The following is a 15,781-nucleotide window of genomic DNA, read 5'->3' on the forward strand; positions in this document are numbered from 1 at the left end:
AAAGCCACTTTCAACGGGAGAATGAATCATAAACCATTACCCTTAATCCGTTTCAACTTTGGACAAAGTATATCTTTGAGGGGCACGTACCGTGGAGAACTGGACTTGGCATGCTTGGGTAATTCTTTTAAACGTTCAGGGAGCCAAGTTCACTTTTTTTAACGAAAAATAATTTTGTGATAGATTTTGCCATAATATTCGGCATATGATATAAAATTAACCTTTTTAACTGAAAATTCATTTTGTGACAGCATATTTAGAATATTTATAATTTGTTTATATTTAGGCATATGTAATATTTAGACAATATAATATTCACCCTTTCCTTTCCCATTCTTTTTCAGCTTCTTTTTATCGTTTGCTTTCTTAGTCGTAAAGCTCTTCGGCGTCAAGTGCCCCAACCCCCCCCCCCTTTATATACGCCACTTGCAAAATATTTATTCTTTGGACAAGATCTTTATCAGGGTATAATTATCAGAATTATGAGTAGGAAGAAATGTGGTTTTAATATCACAAGAAAATAAACATCTACATCCTCTCTAACATGTCTAAAGAATGAAAGTACATGTAGCAGTTTTCAATCAGTATAGGCCTACTTCAATACTCGGGTGTGTTATTAGACAAGACATTGATATCCATTAATTCGAGTAAACGAGAAACGGATATATAGGGACAGTTATGTTTCAATGTCAGGAGGCAAAGAATATGAGGTCAGAAGGGGCCGAGCCCCCCCCCCCCATCTCCGCAGTGTGTTATATGCACACCATCAAGTAATATAGGCCTAAACTTGCAGTGCCAAATGCACAGAACAGTAACACCGTCAGATATTAAGCAGGAGACGCAGTGAGTCAAGGATCATTTGTCATTGTTTATGGAATATCTTCGTCATATATTGGTCATAAACCAATTAATTATTGGTGTACGAGCCAACATTTCAGACATCATATCCATGCATCTGTATTCATACTGCACGACCATGTCATGCAGGCCTACTGTTGAAATAATGCGTTTCAATGGCAAAAGACAGCAAGTCACATATGCAACTAGTACATTTGAGTGATCGGCTATTTTCACATCATTTTGTGCCATTAATGAACCAAGATTGTGGGCAAAATTTAAAAAAACTTGCGGGTGAGCGAAAAATTGGGCCTCTTTAAAACTGAAATGTTATTTAGTCTAAATCTTTCAAAAGATGATATTATTTCACTCTTCCTACCTTAATTCTTTCCTCTCTCTTTTTTTTATCGTGGAACCTTTGGGGAACCAGCCCCCCGACCAGCCCCCTGCCCCCTTGTGTACGCCACGTGGTTTTGGAGAGTGTTCTCATCTGCGTCAGATTTGCACGAGCACTCATTCTGCCATGAGATATATCAGGCAAGAAGGAATATTATTAGCGTTGTATAAGTGCTGTCAGTTGCAGCGTTACCTTTTTACATCACATTGTTACTTGCCCCCTTCTGCCATTGTCGGTATGAACTATAAGCTTGGCATAGTATGCATACATACGAATATTGTAGCATACATGTATCATAAGACGGTGACGGCATTGCGTGAAGTACTTCCTCGTTCGTTGCACATACTGCATTGCATTTTCTGCTGTGTCGAAATTGCATTTGCCTTGAATTGCATTATGTTATTTTTAAGTCAAGGGATGCAGTTTACCAGGGACCTCCTTGAATTTCTGCTGGGTAGAAATGTATCGGTTATCTAGTAATAGCCTTGGAAGTTTCGTTATCTTTTTATTTTTTTTATAATTCTTTTACTTGACAATCAGGGTACATGAAACCAAAGATAATGGCCTTAGGAAATACATCACAAAGAAGAAGGCAAACAAGAAGGGTACTACTTGGACCCTAACCCCAAAACATAATCATAATTCATGTCAAGTCTTGTTTTAATACTTATGGCTGCCCTGAACAAAACTTATCACACCTCTAATTTATAGTGTTTTTTGTTCTTTTTCTTTCTTTATCAATAATACACCTCGAAAATTTATTTTCCATTTCGATGAAGAAAAACCACCCCTATAACACTCAAGTAAGGTTAACTAATCTTCATCATCAAATACTGAAGCACAGTGGTTTAATTAGGACTGTTCATTCTAAAAGAAAATTTGTCATTTCTTATAGGTCGTCTAATTGTGAATGGTCATTCTTCAGTTTTTAATATCACCTATGAATACGTTTGGGTTGTAAAACATTCTAAATTCTTTTCTCGTGTATAGTTATTTTCCTTGTGTATTTCAGAGCAGTGCTCTTTAATCGGGCATTTCATTCTATCGAAAGTAGCTAGACCGCGTATATGAATATACATATGGCTAAATCGTTATCTATATATTCCTGTATAAGTAGAAAACTTCTTAGGCGAAGGACAAGTCGGTTATGAAAGAGGAAAAACATGGATTCATTTTCTTCCTGAATACGTTGATTGATTTCTGTTTATCCTCTGCTATTCATTTTTTTCTTCATAGAATTGAGGATTTCCTTTATAACGAAACCACCCACTAAATTAGAGTCCATAAAAAAGGAAATCTCCACGTATTGGAATACACGTTGGCAGGTTGGATTCATGGGTTGGTGGTTTTTGTTTCCTTTGTTTGTGTCTGGCCCAGAGAGCACCGTGTTGCCATGGAGAGACCTTTAAAAACCAATAAATGTAAATTCATTCCTTCAAGGTTTAACTATGGGAACCGGTTGTGTAACTGGAGTACATATTGTGTTTTAAGAGGCCGGGGAGCGCGTGCCTCGGTAACGAAATTTTAGCACAGTCATGTTTTGGAATCGACAATTTCAGAGATATGAGATAAGTGAACTCCATTGTGAATGCGCCATGATAAAAATGGATTTTAAACATTTGTGATTAATGGGGAGGGAATGGGGATTTTGTAAGTCTCTGTGTAGTAGTGCGGGCTAAATACAAAGAGCATTCTATTCGGCTGTTAAAGGGATTGTCCGGGCTGAAAGTATTTATAGCTTTATAATGTACAATTCACTGAGAAAAATACCGAAAATTTCATCAAAATCGGATAACAAAGTTATTGTATTTTAAAGTTTAGAAATATTTTGTGAGAACAGTCGTCATGAATATTCATTCGGTGGGCTGATGATGTCACATCTCCACTTGTTCTTTTAGATTTTATTATATGAAATTAGGTTTATTCAACTTTTTCTTCCAAGAACTAGAAAAATTGGATTGATAACTGATTTAGTGCATTAGATATTTAGTGCTGCAATTTATTTCATTATTCATTATTACAAGACGTATTATTCACACAAGTATGAAATAATGACAAATATGATTTTATGTATAAACATAAGAAAACGGGAAAGTGGGGATGCGACATCATTAGCCCACCAAATGAATATTCATGACGACTGTTTTCACAAAATATTGCTAAACTTTAAACTTTAATAACTCTATTATTTGTTATCCGATTTTCCCATTTTCCTTTTATTACATGAAATCACAATTTGATATTTTAATTTCGTTATTATGTCTCCCTTGTAAGTTATAACAAGAAAAGTTGCAGTAATGAATATGTTATGCATTTAAATTATTCGTCAATCCAATATTTTTCATTCTTGGTGGGTAAAATTTGAATAAAACAGAATACAAAAGCATAAGTGGGGATATGACATCAACTTACTCATTACATATTAATGACATGCAGAGAACCGTTTTCCAAAATAATAGATTTAAAATGTCATAAAGTTATTCATTGTCCGATATTGATATTTTCAGTGTGTTGTTAGTCTAATTTTACTTCATCTGATCATTGCTTCCAGCCTGGAGTACCCCCTTTAAAGGACAAGTCCACCCCAACAAAAACTTGATTTGAATAAAGAGAGAAAAATCCAACAAGCATAACACTGAAAATTTCGTCAAAGTCGGATGTAAAATAAGTAATGACATTTTAAAGTTTCATTTCATTTCACAAAACAGTTATATGCACATCTCGGTCGGTATGCAAATGAGGAACTGATGACATCATTCACTCACTATTTTTGTATTTTATTATATGAAAAATGAAATATTTAGATTTTCTCGTCATTGTCATGTGAAATGAAAATTCATTCCTCCCTGAACACGTGGAATTCCATCATTTTAACATTTTGTGCTTCAGGCAAGGAGGTCCTAATCGTCAAATTCGTAAAAATTGAAATATTGTATAATTCAAACAATAAAAAACAAAAGAAATAGTGATCGACATCGACTCTCTCATTTGGATGTAACTGGCTCGTTCATATAACTATTTTGTTAAAAATAAGCGAAACTTTGAAATGTCATAACTTTCTTATTTTACATCCGATTTTGATGAAATTTTCAGCATTGTGCTTGTCTGATTTTTTTTCTATCGATTCCAATCAACATTTTTCTTAGGTGGACTTGACCTTTAATGTGTGATGACGTGCCTGGGAAATACCGGAGCACAGTATATTGTGATCATGAGCACCCGTGCTGCCCCCCCCCCCCCTTCGGACTACTCATCAACGATTATACCATACACTTGGACATTCATTATGCAGACTGGTCACTCACACCCACGCACGCGAACACAATTGACACACGCACCTAGTTATCCTCAAACACACACACACACCCTCGTCTCCAATTCACATCTCCACTCCTACACATAAAAGTTGGTGTACCAGCTCAGGGGCCTGTTGCATAAAGAGTTTCAATCAATTGCAACTCTAAAATCATGGGCAACTTGATTTTCAATCAATCAACAGCGCGCATTTTTACTGCGTTTAAACGCAACTCAGTTTCTGCAACAGGCCCCAGCTCCGATAATAATTCATGCTCGAGTTAGTCATGCAAACTTTTGAGGAGGGTCTAGACCTGTATTGCACAGGAATGAGGCCTTCCTATTTGGGAGAGGTAGCTATTTGAGCTTACTGGATCGAGAACATGAACTTTTTACGATCAATCGTGATAATTTCGGGCTAGTTGGTTAAAAAAATTGGATTATGAAATTGTATACATTACCAATGAAAGGAAAAAAAACAACCTTTAACAAGCCAAACTACTTACGGTTGATCATGAAATTTGTCAATTCGCTCCCAGTTATATAACTTTCAAGGGCAAAGTTGCTCCTGCGTGAACCTCATTTTTATTGTAACCGTTACAAAGGTAAAGGGGCCGTTTAGATGCACGGTAGAAATTACTTGACCGGGTTGGAAAAATGATCCTTTCTTTCCGAGACTAAATATTAATTTCAGGAGGGAACTGAAGCTTTCAATAAAATGTAAGTAGACATCCAGTACATATCAGAATACAAGCTTTCGATTAAGGGTTTTGGATTTATTTGTCGTTGATCGCACCATTTGCTATAAAATATAATAATTAGTACTTTTCATACAAATTTTTATATATTTCAACATATTGCAAATTCAGTGAAGACAATATGAGAGTAAAGCTCTTCAACGTTCTACATTACCGTTTCCTTCAAGAATAATTGCAAAGTTTTGTGCTCATACTGAGTTGTTTTGTGAGGTTTAGTGATAGTATTGCTTAATCTAAGGGGATGACGTGTCGAATTCATGAAAGGATCCAGGACTCTTATCAATCATCAAAGATGAACAATGCCTTTCGTTTTGTAACAATTCGAGTGTGTATAGTTCTGTATTGGATGAGAACCATTCGACAGTACACGTGCAGAAAATGTGATATATATTTAAAGGCAAGAGCGGTGTCTTGGGGTTTAAAAATTTGTTTTATGTTTGTTCTCCGTACATGTTCAAGTTTGATAAGGTAGTATTAGTGAAGATAGACTTATATTAATTCATTTTGCCGTGTTATTGTCCCCCTTTAATTATTTGAATTGGTGTATTGTTCCATGAACAGTTATATCAAAGTGAATTTGAGGATAATGCCTATGCAGCTTCCAGATCCTCCTCTTCTTCTTCATCAAACTCGCCCTCTTCTTCAGCAGTAGCGTCCTGGTACTGTTGGTACTCAGACACCAAGTCGTTCATGTTGCTTTCAGCCTCGGTAAACTCCATTTCGTCCATTCCTTCACCAGTGTACCAATGTAGGAAGGCTTTACGTCTGAACATAGCAGTGAACTGCTCAGATATACGCTTGAAAAGCTCCTGGATGGCCGTGCTGTTGCCGATGAAGGTGGCAGACATCTTCAATCCTCTTGGAGGGATGTCACAGACGGCGGTCTTGACGTTGTTGGGGATCCATTCTACGAAATAACTGCTGTTCTTGTTCTGTACGTTGAGCATCTGTTCGTCCACCTCCTTCATTGACATACGACCACGGAAGATTGCGGCGACAGTCAGGTAGCGTCCGTGACGAGGGTCACAGGCAGCCATCATGTTCTTGGCATCAAACATCTGTTGGGTCAGTTCAGGAACTGTGAGGGCGCGATACTGTTGGCTACCACGGCTTGTCAGAGGAGCAAAGCCAGGCATGAAGAAATGGAGACGAGGAAAGGGAACCATGTTGACTGCTAGCTTACGGAGATCTGCATTCAACTGTCCAGGGAATCTGAGGCAAGTCGTGACACCACTCATGGTTGCAGAAACAAGGTGATTCAGGTCACCATAGGTGGGTGTGGTGAGCTTCAGGGTACGGAAACAAATGTCATACAGAGCTTCATTGTCAATGCAGAAAGATTCATCTGTGTTTTCTACTAGCTGATGAACGGAGAGAGTAGCATTGTATGGTTCAACAACAGTATCTGACACCTTAGGAGATGGTACCACGCTGAATGTGTTCATGATGCGGTCTGGGTATTCTTCACGGATCTTACTGATCAGAAGCGTTCCCATGCCGGAACCAGTGCCTCCACCAAGCGAATGGGTCAGTTGGAATCCCTGAAATTAAAGTAAAAGAACGTGTATAGTGAAACTAGAATAAAAACAATAACCTACAAAAAATAACAAGCATCCCCCTAGTTTTCTCTTTGAAAATTTAATACAATTGGCGTGCTTTTATTTTCTCATTTCTATTCCAAATGAAAAAATACCTTTCATACAGCATAGATGTTTATTGATATTACAGATGACTGTCTTTTTGCGAGATTCGACGATTGATACTAGGATGAAAGTGATGTTTTCGTATAGACAATGGGCCATTGTAAGCATTTTGTGAGCTTAAATCGCCATCATAGTACCTTGAAATTAAAATATGGTTCACAATCTAGCGTGTCTAAAACTGAGTGCAATGTGCACAAGAACTTGAGTACAGAATATCATCATTGAAAATACCTGAAGACAGTCACAGCTTTCAGCCTCTTTCCTCACGACGTCTAAGACCGAATCGACCAGTTCAGCGCCCTCTGTGTAATGTCCCTTGGCCCAGTTGTTTCCTGCTCCACTCTGACCAAAGACGAAGTTATCTGGTCTGAAGATCTGACCGAAGGGACCTGATCGGACCGAGTCCATGGTGCCTGGCTCGAGATCGACGAGCACGGCTCGTGGAACGTACTTTCCTCCGGTAGCCTCATTGTAGTAGACGTTGACACGCTCGAGCTGGAGATCGGAATCGCCATGGTAGGTACCGGTAGGGTCAATACCGTGTTCATCAGAGATCACCTCCCAGAACTATATATAAAGATGTAAGAATACAAATGAATTGCTTTTATTACTTTTAACGAAAGAGGTGACAAGAACATTACTTCTCAGGAACAAGTTAAAATTAAAGGGAAAGTTCACCCTGACAAAAAATTTATTGTAAAAATAGCAGAAAAATTATTGAAAAATATTGCCGAAGGTTTGAGAAAAATTCGTCAAATAATTAAAAAGTTATTAGAATTTCAATTATTTGATTTGTGACGTCATATGCGAGCAGCATTCCTACATAGCGAATGGTAAAAAATCAATGAAATGTCATTTTCTCAGAAAATTGAAAATGGTTTTCACTGTAACTTTTGTATATCAATAGACAAATCGTTTCACACCCGATCATGAAAAGAAAACAAAATTAAGTCATCAGGATTCAGGAACCATACAAAATTTGAAATTTATGCATTTTATATTACATAACACATGGGACGGCTGCTCGTTTATGACGTCACAAATCCAAAACTTTGAACTCTAATAACTTTCTTACTCTTTAACGGATTTTCCTCAAACCTTCCAATATTTTTTACTATTTTGTCTGCTATTTTTACAAGAAAGTTTTCTTCAGGGTGAACTTCCCCTTTAATGGCAGAGTCATTTTCAAGGTGAAGTATACCCATAGGAAAGCCAATTATTCATTGATGAAGGCTATACATAGTGTAATTGTTGTAGGTGGGTTTGCAAAGTCGAAGTTCGATCTTAAAGGTCAGTCAAGTCCTCTAAACTTGTATATACTATTCCAAACGATAAATTAGCAAAGGTCATAGCCTCATACACGGGGTAGGCCTAAAAGGTTAATACCATCAACCTCACAATTCTAATTATCACAATTATAAGAGTTCGAACGTTCTGAATTTACATCATATTTTTATCATGTGATAAGGCTACCACTCCATGTAGGCCTATTAACGTATACCCGACTTCTTATGGCCGGGTCATTCGGGTGTGTGTGTACACAAGAATTCAAGCAATAGGATAATTTAATTTATACTATCAATTTGCCGCTGGACTCGTTTTAATGTTTAATATCAAATTATGTCTGGGAATATTGCTATAAGCATCCCTATTTGTCTCTCTATCATCTGTTACGGCGAACTTTCAAAATAAGGGGATATGTAATGAAGCAGAAACTGGAAAAGATTTGAATAAAAACTGAAAATTCAAACATGCATAACGCTGAAAATTTCATCGAAATCAGATGTAAAATTAGAGAGTTAAAACAATTGCAAGAATTTCTCAGGATTTTCAAAAAGCATTCATCAAAAACAGTGACAACACATTTGTGCACAAATAATGAGTCAATGATGTAACTCGCTCTTGATTTTGAATTTTATTGTATGAATTATACAATATTTCAATATTGTGATTTGACAATAATGAAACACTTTCGAATCACAATCAACGACAAAAGTAATTCCACAAATTCAGAGAGGAATCAAATATAATTTCAAATTTCATTTTCATACAATAAAATCTTAAATAGTGAGTGGGTGACGTCATCGTTTGGCTACCGACCGCGATGTGCATAACCCTTATGCTTTGGGGGTTTTATGCAAAACATGGAAATATAGGGGTTTTTTTTATTATTATTTTCAATCCGATTTGAATTAAATTTCAGCGTTTAGCTTGTTCGATTTTATTCATCCGAGTTTGTTTTGGTGGGCGTACAGGTATAAACAGAGTTATCCGACAAACAATTAAAGTTTCATTAAAAAGAATGGACGAGGATACGGTTCAAGCCAAGGAACGAGGTTATGACAATTCAAATATTTTGCGCTATTTCGGTGAAAAAGTTCTTTACTCATGAATACGCAATATAAGCGTGTTATGTCATCCTTCTATACTTTTTATAATTTTGTTATAACTGTTAAGCGATGTTTGAGAATTTGTACTCCAAGACCAAACACATGTTTTTTAATGGATTATAAAAGGCAATCATGGCTAATGTTTCTATGCTTTAGATTATAATTTAGGGTAATGAAGCTTTATTTCATGTACTAAAATAAGGAAAGTGTGGATTTGACATCAGCCACCTATTCATAATGCATAGTCATATTTTTTTATATGTTTTATTGAATCAACAAAATTACAAATTTACAAGTGATTGTTACAATGATTTAAAATAGATGTAAAACAATAGTTACAATATAACACAACAAAAAAAAAAAAAAAAAAAATGGTATGCATAAAGCTGTTTCACAATTGCCGAACTTATGTCATATGTCAAAGTCATAATTTACTTTATTTTTTTTCAGTCAAATTATTTTTTTGAGCGTTTTGCTTGTTGAATTTTACTGATGTCGAGCTACCCGTTAATCACTAATAAAGACCTTATTTCCTCACAATATTTAGTCATGACTCACAAGATAATCAACAAATGAATTTCACATCACATTAACAAAAAAAATCCCATACTCCATAGAATTGATATACAGGCTCATACATGCCTAATTGTTGATCTAATTGATACTCTCTGGCCTAAAACCTATAAAAACCTGTTAAATCTCTTCCCTCTTCTTCAATCGTAATTGATCTGTGAAGAGGCATGGGCATGATGGGTGAGTTATTTTCAAGAGGGATAATCTAGATGGAACATTTACTTTTAGTTACATACATTTCTCATATTGACAATGACGAAATCAATATTTCTACGTGACTAGGCTATTGACAAAAAAAAGTTGTTCGATTTGTTCCATCTTTTTCTCTCCCTCCCTATTATTATCTTCTTAATATGAGGCACATGAGACATTACGAGCCATCAACCAGATTTAACATCAACCAGAGAAATTATAATTTTCATGCTAAAATTGTTCCTTGTATAAAAAAAAGGCCAAATCGTGGTTTCGGAACCACTCGTCGATTTGTGTACGCGCACTTGTGTACAAAGTGAATGGAGGTGGAAATAAGGAACCGTGCGTGTGACTGAATAAGCGCTGCTGTGTATGAAGTGAACGGTGGTTCCCAATATCACGATAATGCCAAACAAAAATATGGGCCTACTAATTCAGGCTTACTGGTCGACAAAGACATTTCAAAAATTCCAACATTTAATTCCCGAACTGCTAAACAATATCTTTACTTTCTGGTGAAATTATGGCAGAAATTATTAATGGGAGTCTTATCAAACCAAATATTTCTGACTCAGAAGGACATGGAGTAGAGTAGCTCTATGGTATATACCAGGTGCGTCGATCCATTTTTCAGATTGGGGGGGCAAAATCATGAATCAATTTTCCAAAGGCGCTCGATCACACAAACACACACATATGCCTATATATATATTTTTATTTTTTTTTCATATTGTTTTATTCTGATTCCATGAACAAAAATATATAACATTTCAAATTAACATTTCAAAACACATAATATTTTACATTTCATATTTGGACATTTTTCACTAACTTAATACCAGCATAAATCATATATAACTTAAAGGAGAAACAATGAAATCAGTTATAAAAATGTTTGAAACACCACTCCTCCCCCCCCCCCCCCCCCCCACCCCAAACAAAAAGTCTTCTCTTGCACATTTGTGGAGGGCTATTTATACATGGAATACAAAGAAAGAACAAAACAAAGTAGACCCAAATCCAAAACAAACCAATTAACAAATAGATATACTGACACTAGGATCCCCTTAAAAAAATACATATAATATGCCTAACACTTTTCCTTTCATGTATCAAATATTCAACAATGATTTAAAACTATATGAGATTACTTGGCTTGCACAAAGCAAATCAAAAAAAAAGAAATCGACAAGTAAAAAAATAAATAAATAAAAAAACATCCCAAAGAATCACCCATCCCAAAGGAAAACTTCATTATCCCTCCCCCCAAAACACACATACACACACCCTCACATACACCCTCACACACACCTACACAGTCACTTTCTCCCAAATCACACCTGGATATCGCCCTCAGTCCTGCCATTTCGGTACATTCTCTCCCATTTTAATAAATGCTTGTCTAACTTGTTCCTTTTAATAGCTATTGCTTTTTCTTCATTTCGATATTCTACGACTCTCTGAATACTCTCTTCTTGAGTAGGAACTCTACCTTCTGACCTTGATCTAAAAATGATATATTTCATTAAAAAGATTACCGTGTTACAAAATTTCACTTCAAGATCGGATCCATTAATTCCCACATGTATATCTTTCCACTCTGCATTTTGAAGCTTTATCAAACTAAGTTTTTCAATGACCCTCTGCCATAAAGCTTTAACATCATTACAAAGCCAGAATAAATGTTCATAAGATTCCGGGTTATGTTTACAGAATGAACAGATATTAGTATCTTTAAAACCAAATTTGAACAAATGTTCGTTGGTGTATATTGCACCATGAAGTAATTTATATTGAAATTCTCTTACTTTTGGTAAGATTATTGTGATTCTAGGTCTTATAAATATTCCTGAGATTTCTTTTTTTGAGACATCAAAATTATTGTGGCCATCCCTTATTTGTAAAGTATAGAGATGTTGTAAATTTATTACAAAATTTTCATAAACCTTTCTAGAAGGTACATCTTTCAGTAAAATTATCTTTCCAAACATCTTCAAAGAGATATTGTACTTGTGTACGTCATTCGAGCATAAATGGTGGAAATTCCCATTATATTTTCCGCTTTTCAAAATTACATCAGTTAACTTCCAAATTTCCATGATATTTTCAGCACTCAAACCTAAATTATGAAAATAATCGATTGTTCTCACCTGCTCTTCCTCGAGAATGTGACCTACTAGATAAATATTTTTCTTAAACAAGTCTTCATCAAAAATCATTTTACCTCTCAAAATATAATCTTTATTATTGAAAAAAATTGGATTAGCTTTTCCTGCACTAAAATTCCGATTTTCCTCCATATCTTGCCAAGCCCTTAACATATCAAAATAAAACACTGGTGCTTTTAAATTTAATAATTTAACATCGTAATTACAGAGTGAAATAAACCTACCTCCCACTTTTCTAAAGCTATAGTCAAAATAACGCTTCCATCCCATATTTCTTTCCCATAAAGCAACCGTTTTAACCACATTACTCTTTGAGTTTTCACAAATAAATCAAAATCTATCATCCTTAAGCCGCCATTTCCGTAGTCCTGGTAACAAATGTCTCTTTTAATTCTGTCTTTTCCGTTCCATATAAATTCAAAACAAATTTTCTTGATCTCTGTTACTACCCACTTTGGAACAACTAATGATGACGAAACATAATTCAGTTTTGACAAGGCATATGTCTTAAGCAAATGTACTTTCCCCATTATTGTCACGTCTCTCTGTTTCCACCATCCCAGAATCCTTTTTATTTTACTCAAAATCTCCTTATAATTCAGGTTTTCCATCCTCTTTACATCCAAGGAAAAATATACGCCTAAAATTTTCATTTCCGTTACAATATTGCCAAATGGTAGTGTTCCCAGGTCATTCCTGTTTTTTCCTATCCTCATTATATTAGTTTTTTCTATGTTAACCTTTAAACCGCTTAAGTCATGGAAAGCTTGGAATATGTCCTGTATTCTTTTAACTGATGTTTCATTCCTAACAAACAAAGTCATGTCATCGGCATATAAAATTTGTCGAACTTCAGAATCACCAAATTCCACTCCTTTAATAACACTATCATTCCTAAGCGCGTGAGCCATGGTTTCTATAACTACCAAAAACAGATACGGTGAAAGTGGGTCACCCTGCCTTAACCCTTTCTTAATATCAAAATAACCAGTGGAGAAACCTCCATTCATAACACAACTACTAATTCCGTTATACATAGTTTTAACCCAAGAACAAAAATACTGTCCAAACCCAAAAATTTCTAATACTTTAAAAAGAAAGCTATGTGAGACAGAGTCAAAAGCCTTTTGGAAATCGACTGCTATAAGGAAAATCTCTTCCTCACAGTAATTGTTACAGTGAAAAATTACATCATCTATCAAACGTATAGCTTCACCAATGTGTCTGTCATTTATATAGCCAACTTGATCAGGAGAAATAATGTCATTCAAAACGTCCTTTATTTTATATATATGTGTACATATATATATGTATACACACACACACACACACACACACACACACATATATATATATATATATATATATATATACATATCTCACCAGCAGATTAATGCGAGCGCGAAGCGCGAGCTGAAAATTTTGATATTTCGATCTGAAAAAAATTGAGTTTAATGGATTTTTAATAAAGAACAAGATATATATCCAACAAAAGATTATTGCAAATCGAAGTGGGAGTTCTTTTGAGGTTTATAACTGAAAACGGGACCATATTCACCTATTTTAATTATGGAAAGTATGGGTTTTTGTTACACAAATGATGCGAGCGCGAAGCGCGAGCTGAAATTTTTTGATATTCCAATCTGAAAAGTGGACATTTTGAGCACGATTTTAGACGAAGAACAAGTTGTGTATCTCAATCTCGCTTGCTGATTTCTGTGTAACATTACAATCTTATTTTATTTTTAGCACATGCGGAATTATTGGGGGGGCAAAATGATATGTTTGCCCCCCCAATATTTTCATTGGTGGGGCGATCGCCCCCCCTGCCCCCCATAATCGACGCCTCTGGTATATACTTCCATTAATAGCTCCACGATCCTTGCGAACAAAGACTTCTTTTTCTAATTTCCCGCCTTTTTCGCAACTCGCGCATACTTGCTGAGCTTTGACGAAAGGCAGACAACGCCCCGATTTGGAACCGGCAGTGACCGGTGCCTCATATGTATGCGAGTGTGTCTGTGTGTGAATGAATCACAGCCAGACATATTGGAAGCCACACAACTTCGATGCGTGTGTATGTGCAGAAAAAAACCCTCCGCATACATAGAAGTACATTATCAGAATAGAATATGAATATAACTCAAAATAATACACTAACCTTAGCTCCGATCTGGTTGCCGCACTGGCCAGCTTGTAGATGTACAATCTCACGCATATTGATATAAATATTGCAGTAAAATGACAAAATCTAAAACAATTCACAAAACAGAGTGGTGTACTAGTGTGTACACCTTGAGAAATGAAGCAGGAAATGGCACGATGGAAGTATTGCAGTAATTTATGTACCAGCGCGAAAGTAATTTTATTCTGGGTGTGCTGTGCAACCGCACTGCCGTTACAGAGATTTCAAAAGGCACGCCCGCATTTTTCTCCTTTTTTCATTCTTGCTATTTCTTATTTCCGCATAAACACGGACAATATGCAAATGTGCGAGATGACCGTTAGGGATGGTCTAGAAAGTGCTAAATTCATCTACTTTCTTTTCCCTTATCATTCTTATGTGTATATGTTTATATACTTAAAGTATATAAACAGATAAACAAAAGATAGAAATATATATATATTTCAATACGTATATTTCAATACATATATATATATATATATATATTAGTTTTCGATATTTTGTACACTCAGGTACATATTGGGTTTTTTGTCGATATTCGATATGTTCCTTCTTGAGTTGCTCAAAATGATTATTCCTATTCGAGGTAAATAAAGTTAAATAATCATTGCAAAATAAATTTTAATTATTTCCCCAGCTTCCAAGCAAAGTGGTCTTTTTATTTGTATTTTTTATTAAAAAAAACCTCATAGACACACGGATCGAGCAGAAAAATATGTATTCTATGATAGCCCAACTCCTTATTTTGGCCTATTACTATAGGTAAATTTCCAATTCGTCTACTGTCAACTCGTCCACTATCACCGAATGGTCTACTTCCATAGTCTTATGTCATTCCGTCCAAGGCATCAACATTTCATCTAACAACTATTTGGTCCAATCATCACTTTGTCTAATCTCCGGTTCGTCTATGCCACTTCGTCTCATATTCATAACCAGAATATCCATTTTACTTTCATTAATTTCACCCAATCAATATTTAGTCTAATTAGACCAAATGGTGTATGGACTGAGGGACTATTGGACTAACTGTGGTTATTAGACGAAATGGTTAGAGAACGAATTGGCAGTTAGACCACGTATATAGTGGACGAACCGATGGTAGATCAAATGATAGTAGACGAGTTGGCAATTGGACACTGAACTCACATTAGACGAATTAGATATAAATGATTTCATTTGTTCTGTAAAAGGTTCTGAAAGTGTTCTGTAGTTAATTAGTGTATTATATTGGTATGCTTACGGTTCTATACTTTTGACAAAGAGGATGGAAATCGAGAGTTG

General features: G+C 35.6%; 1 protein-coding gene across 1 annotated transcript; it reads right to left on the bottom strand.

Annotated features, from left to right (window-relative positions):
- Positions 1 to 5,289: 5,289 nt before the first annotated feature.
- Positions 5,290 to 14,721, bottom strand: LOC121427468 (tubulin beta chain-like). Its single transcript, XM_041623869.1, has 3 exons — positions 14,474 to 14,721; positions 7,221 to 7,556; positions 5,290 to 6,827 (listed from the first exon to the last, which is right to left on the bottom strand). Exons 1-3 carry the CDS (start codon positions 14,528 to 14,530, stop codon positions 5,877 to 5,879), a joined length of 1,344 nt encoding a protein of 447 aa, XP_041479803.1. The 5' UTR covers positions 14,531 to 14,721; the 3' UTR covers positions 5,290 to 5,876.
- Between the last annotated feature and the right edge of the window lie 1,060 nt (positions 14,722 to 15,781).

This window comes from Lytechinus variegatus, chromosome 14, assembly GCF_018143015.1.
Source record: "Lytechinus variegatus isolate NC3 chromosome 14, Lvar_3.0, whole genome shotgun sequence".
NCBI classification, from domain to species: domain Eukaryota; kingdom Metazoa; phylum Echinodermata; class Echinoidea; order Temnopleuroida; family Toxopneustidae; genus Lytechinus; species Lytechinus variegatus.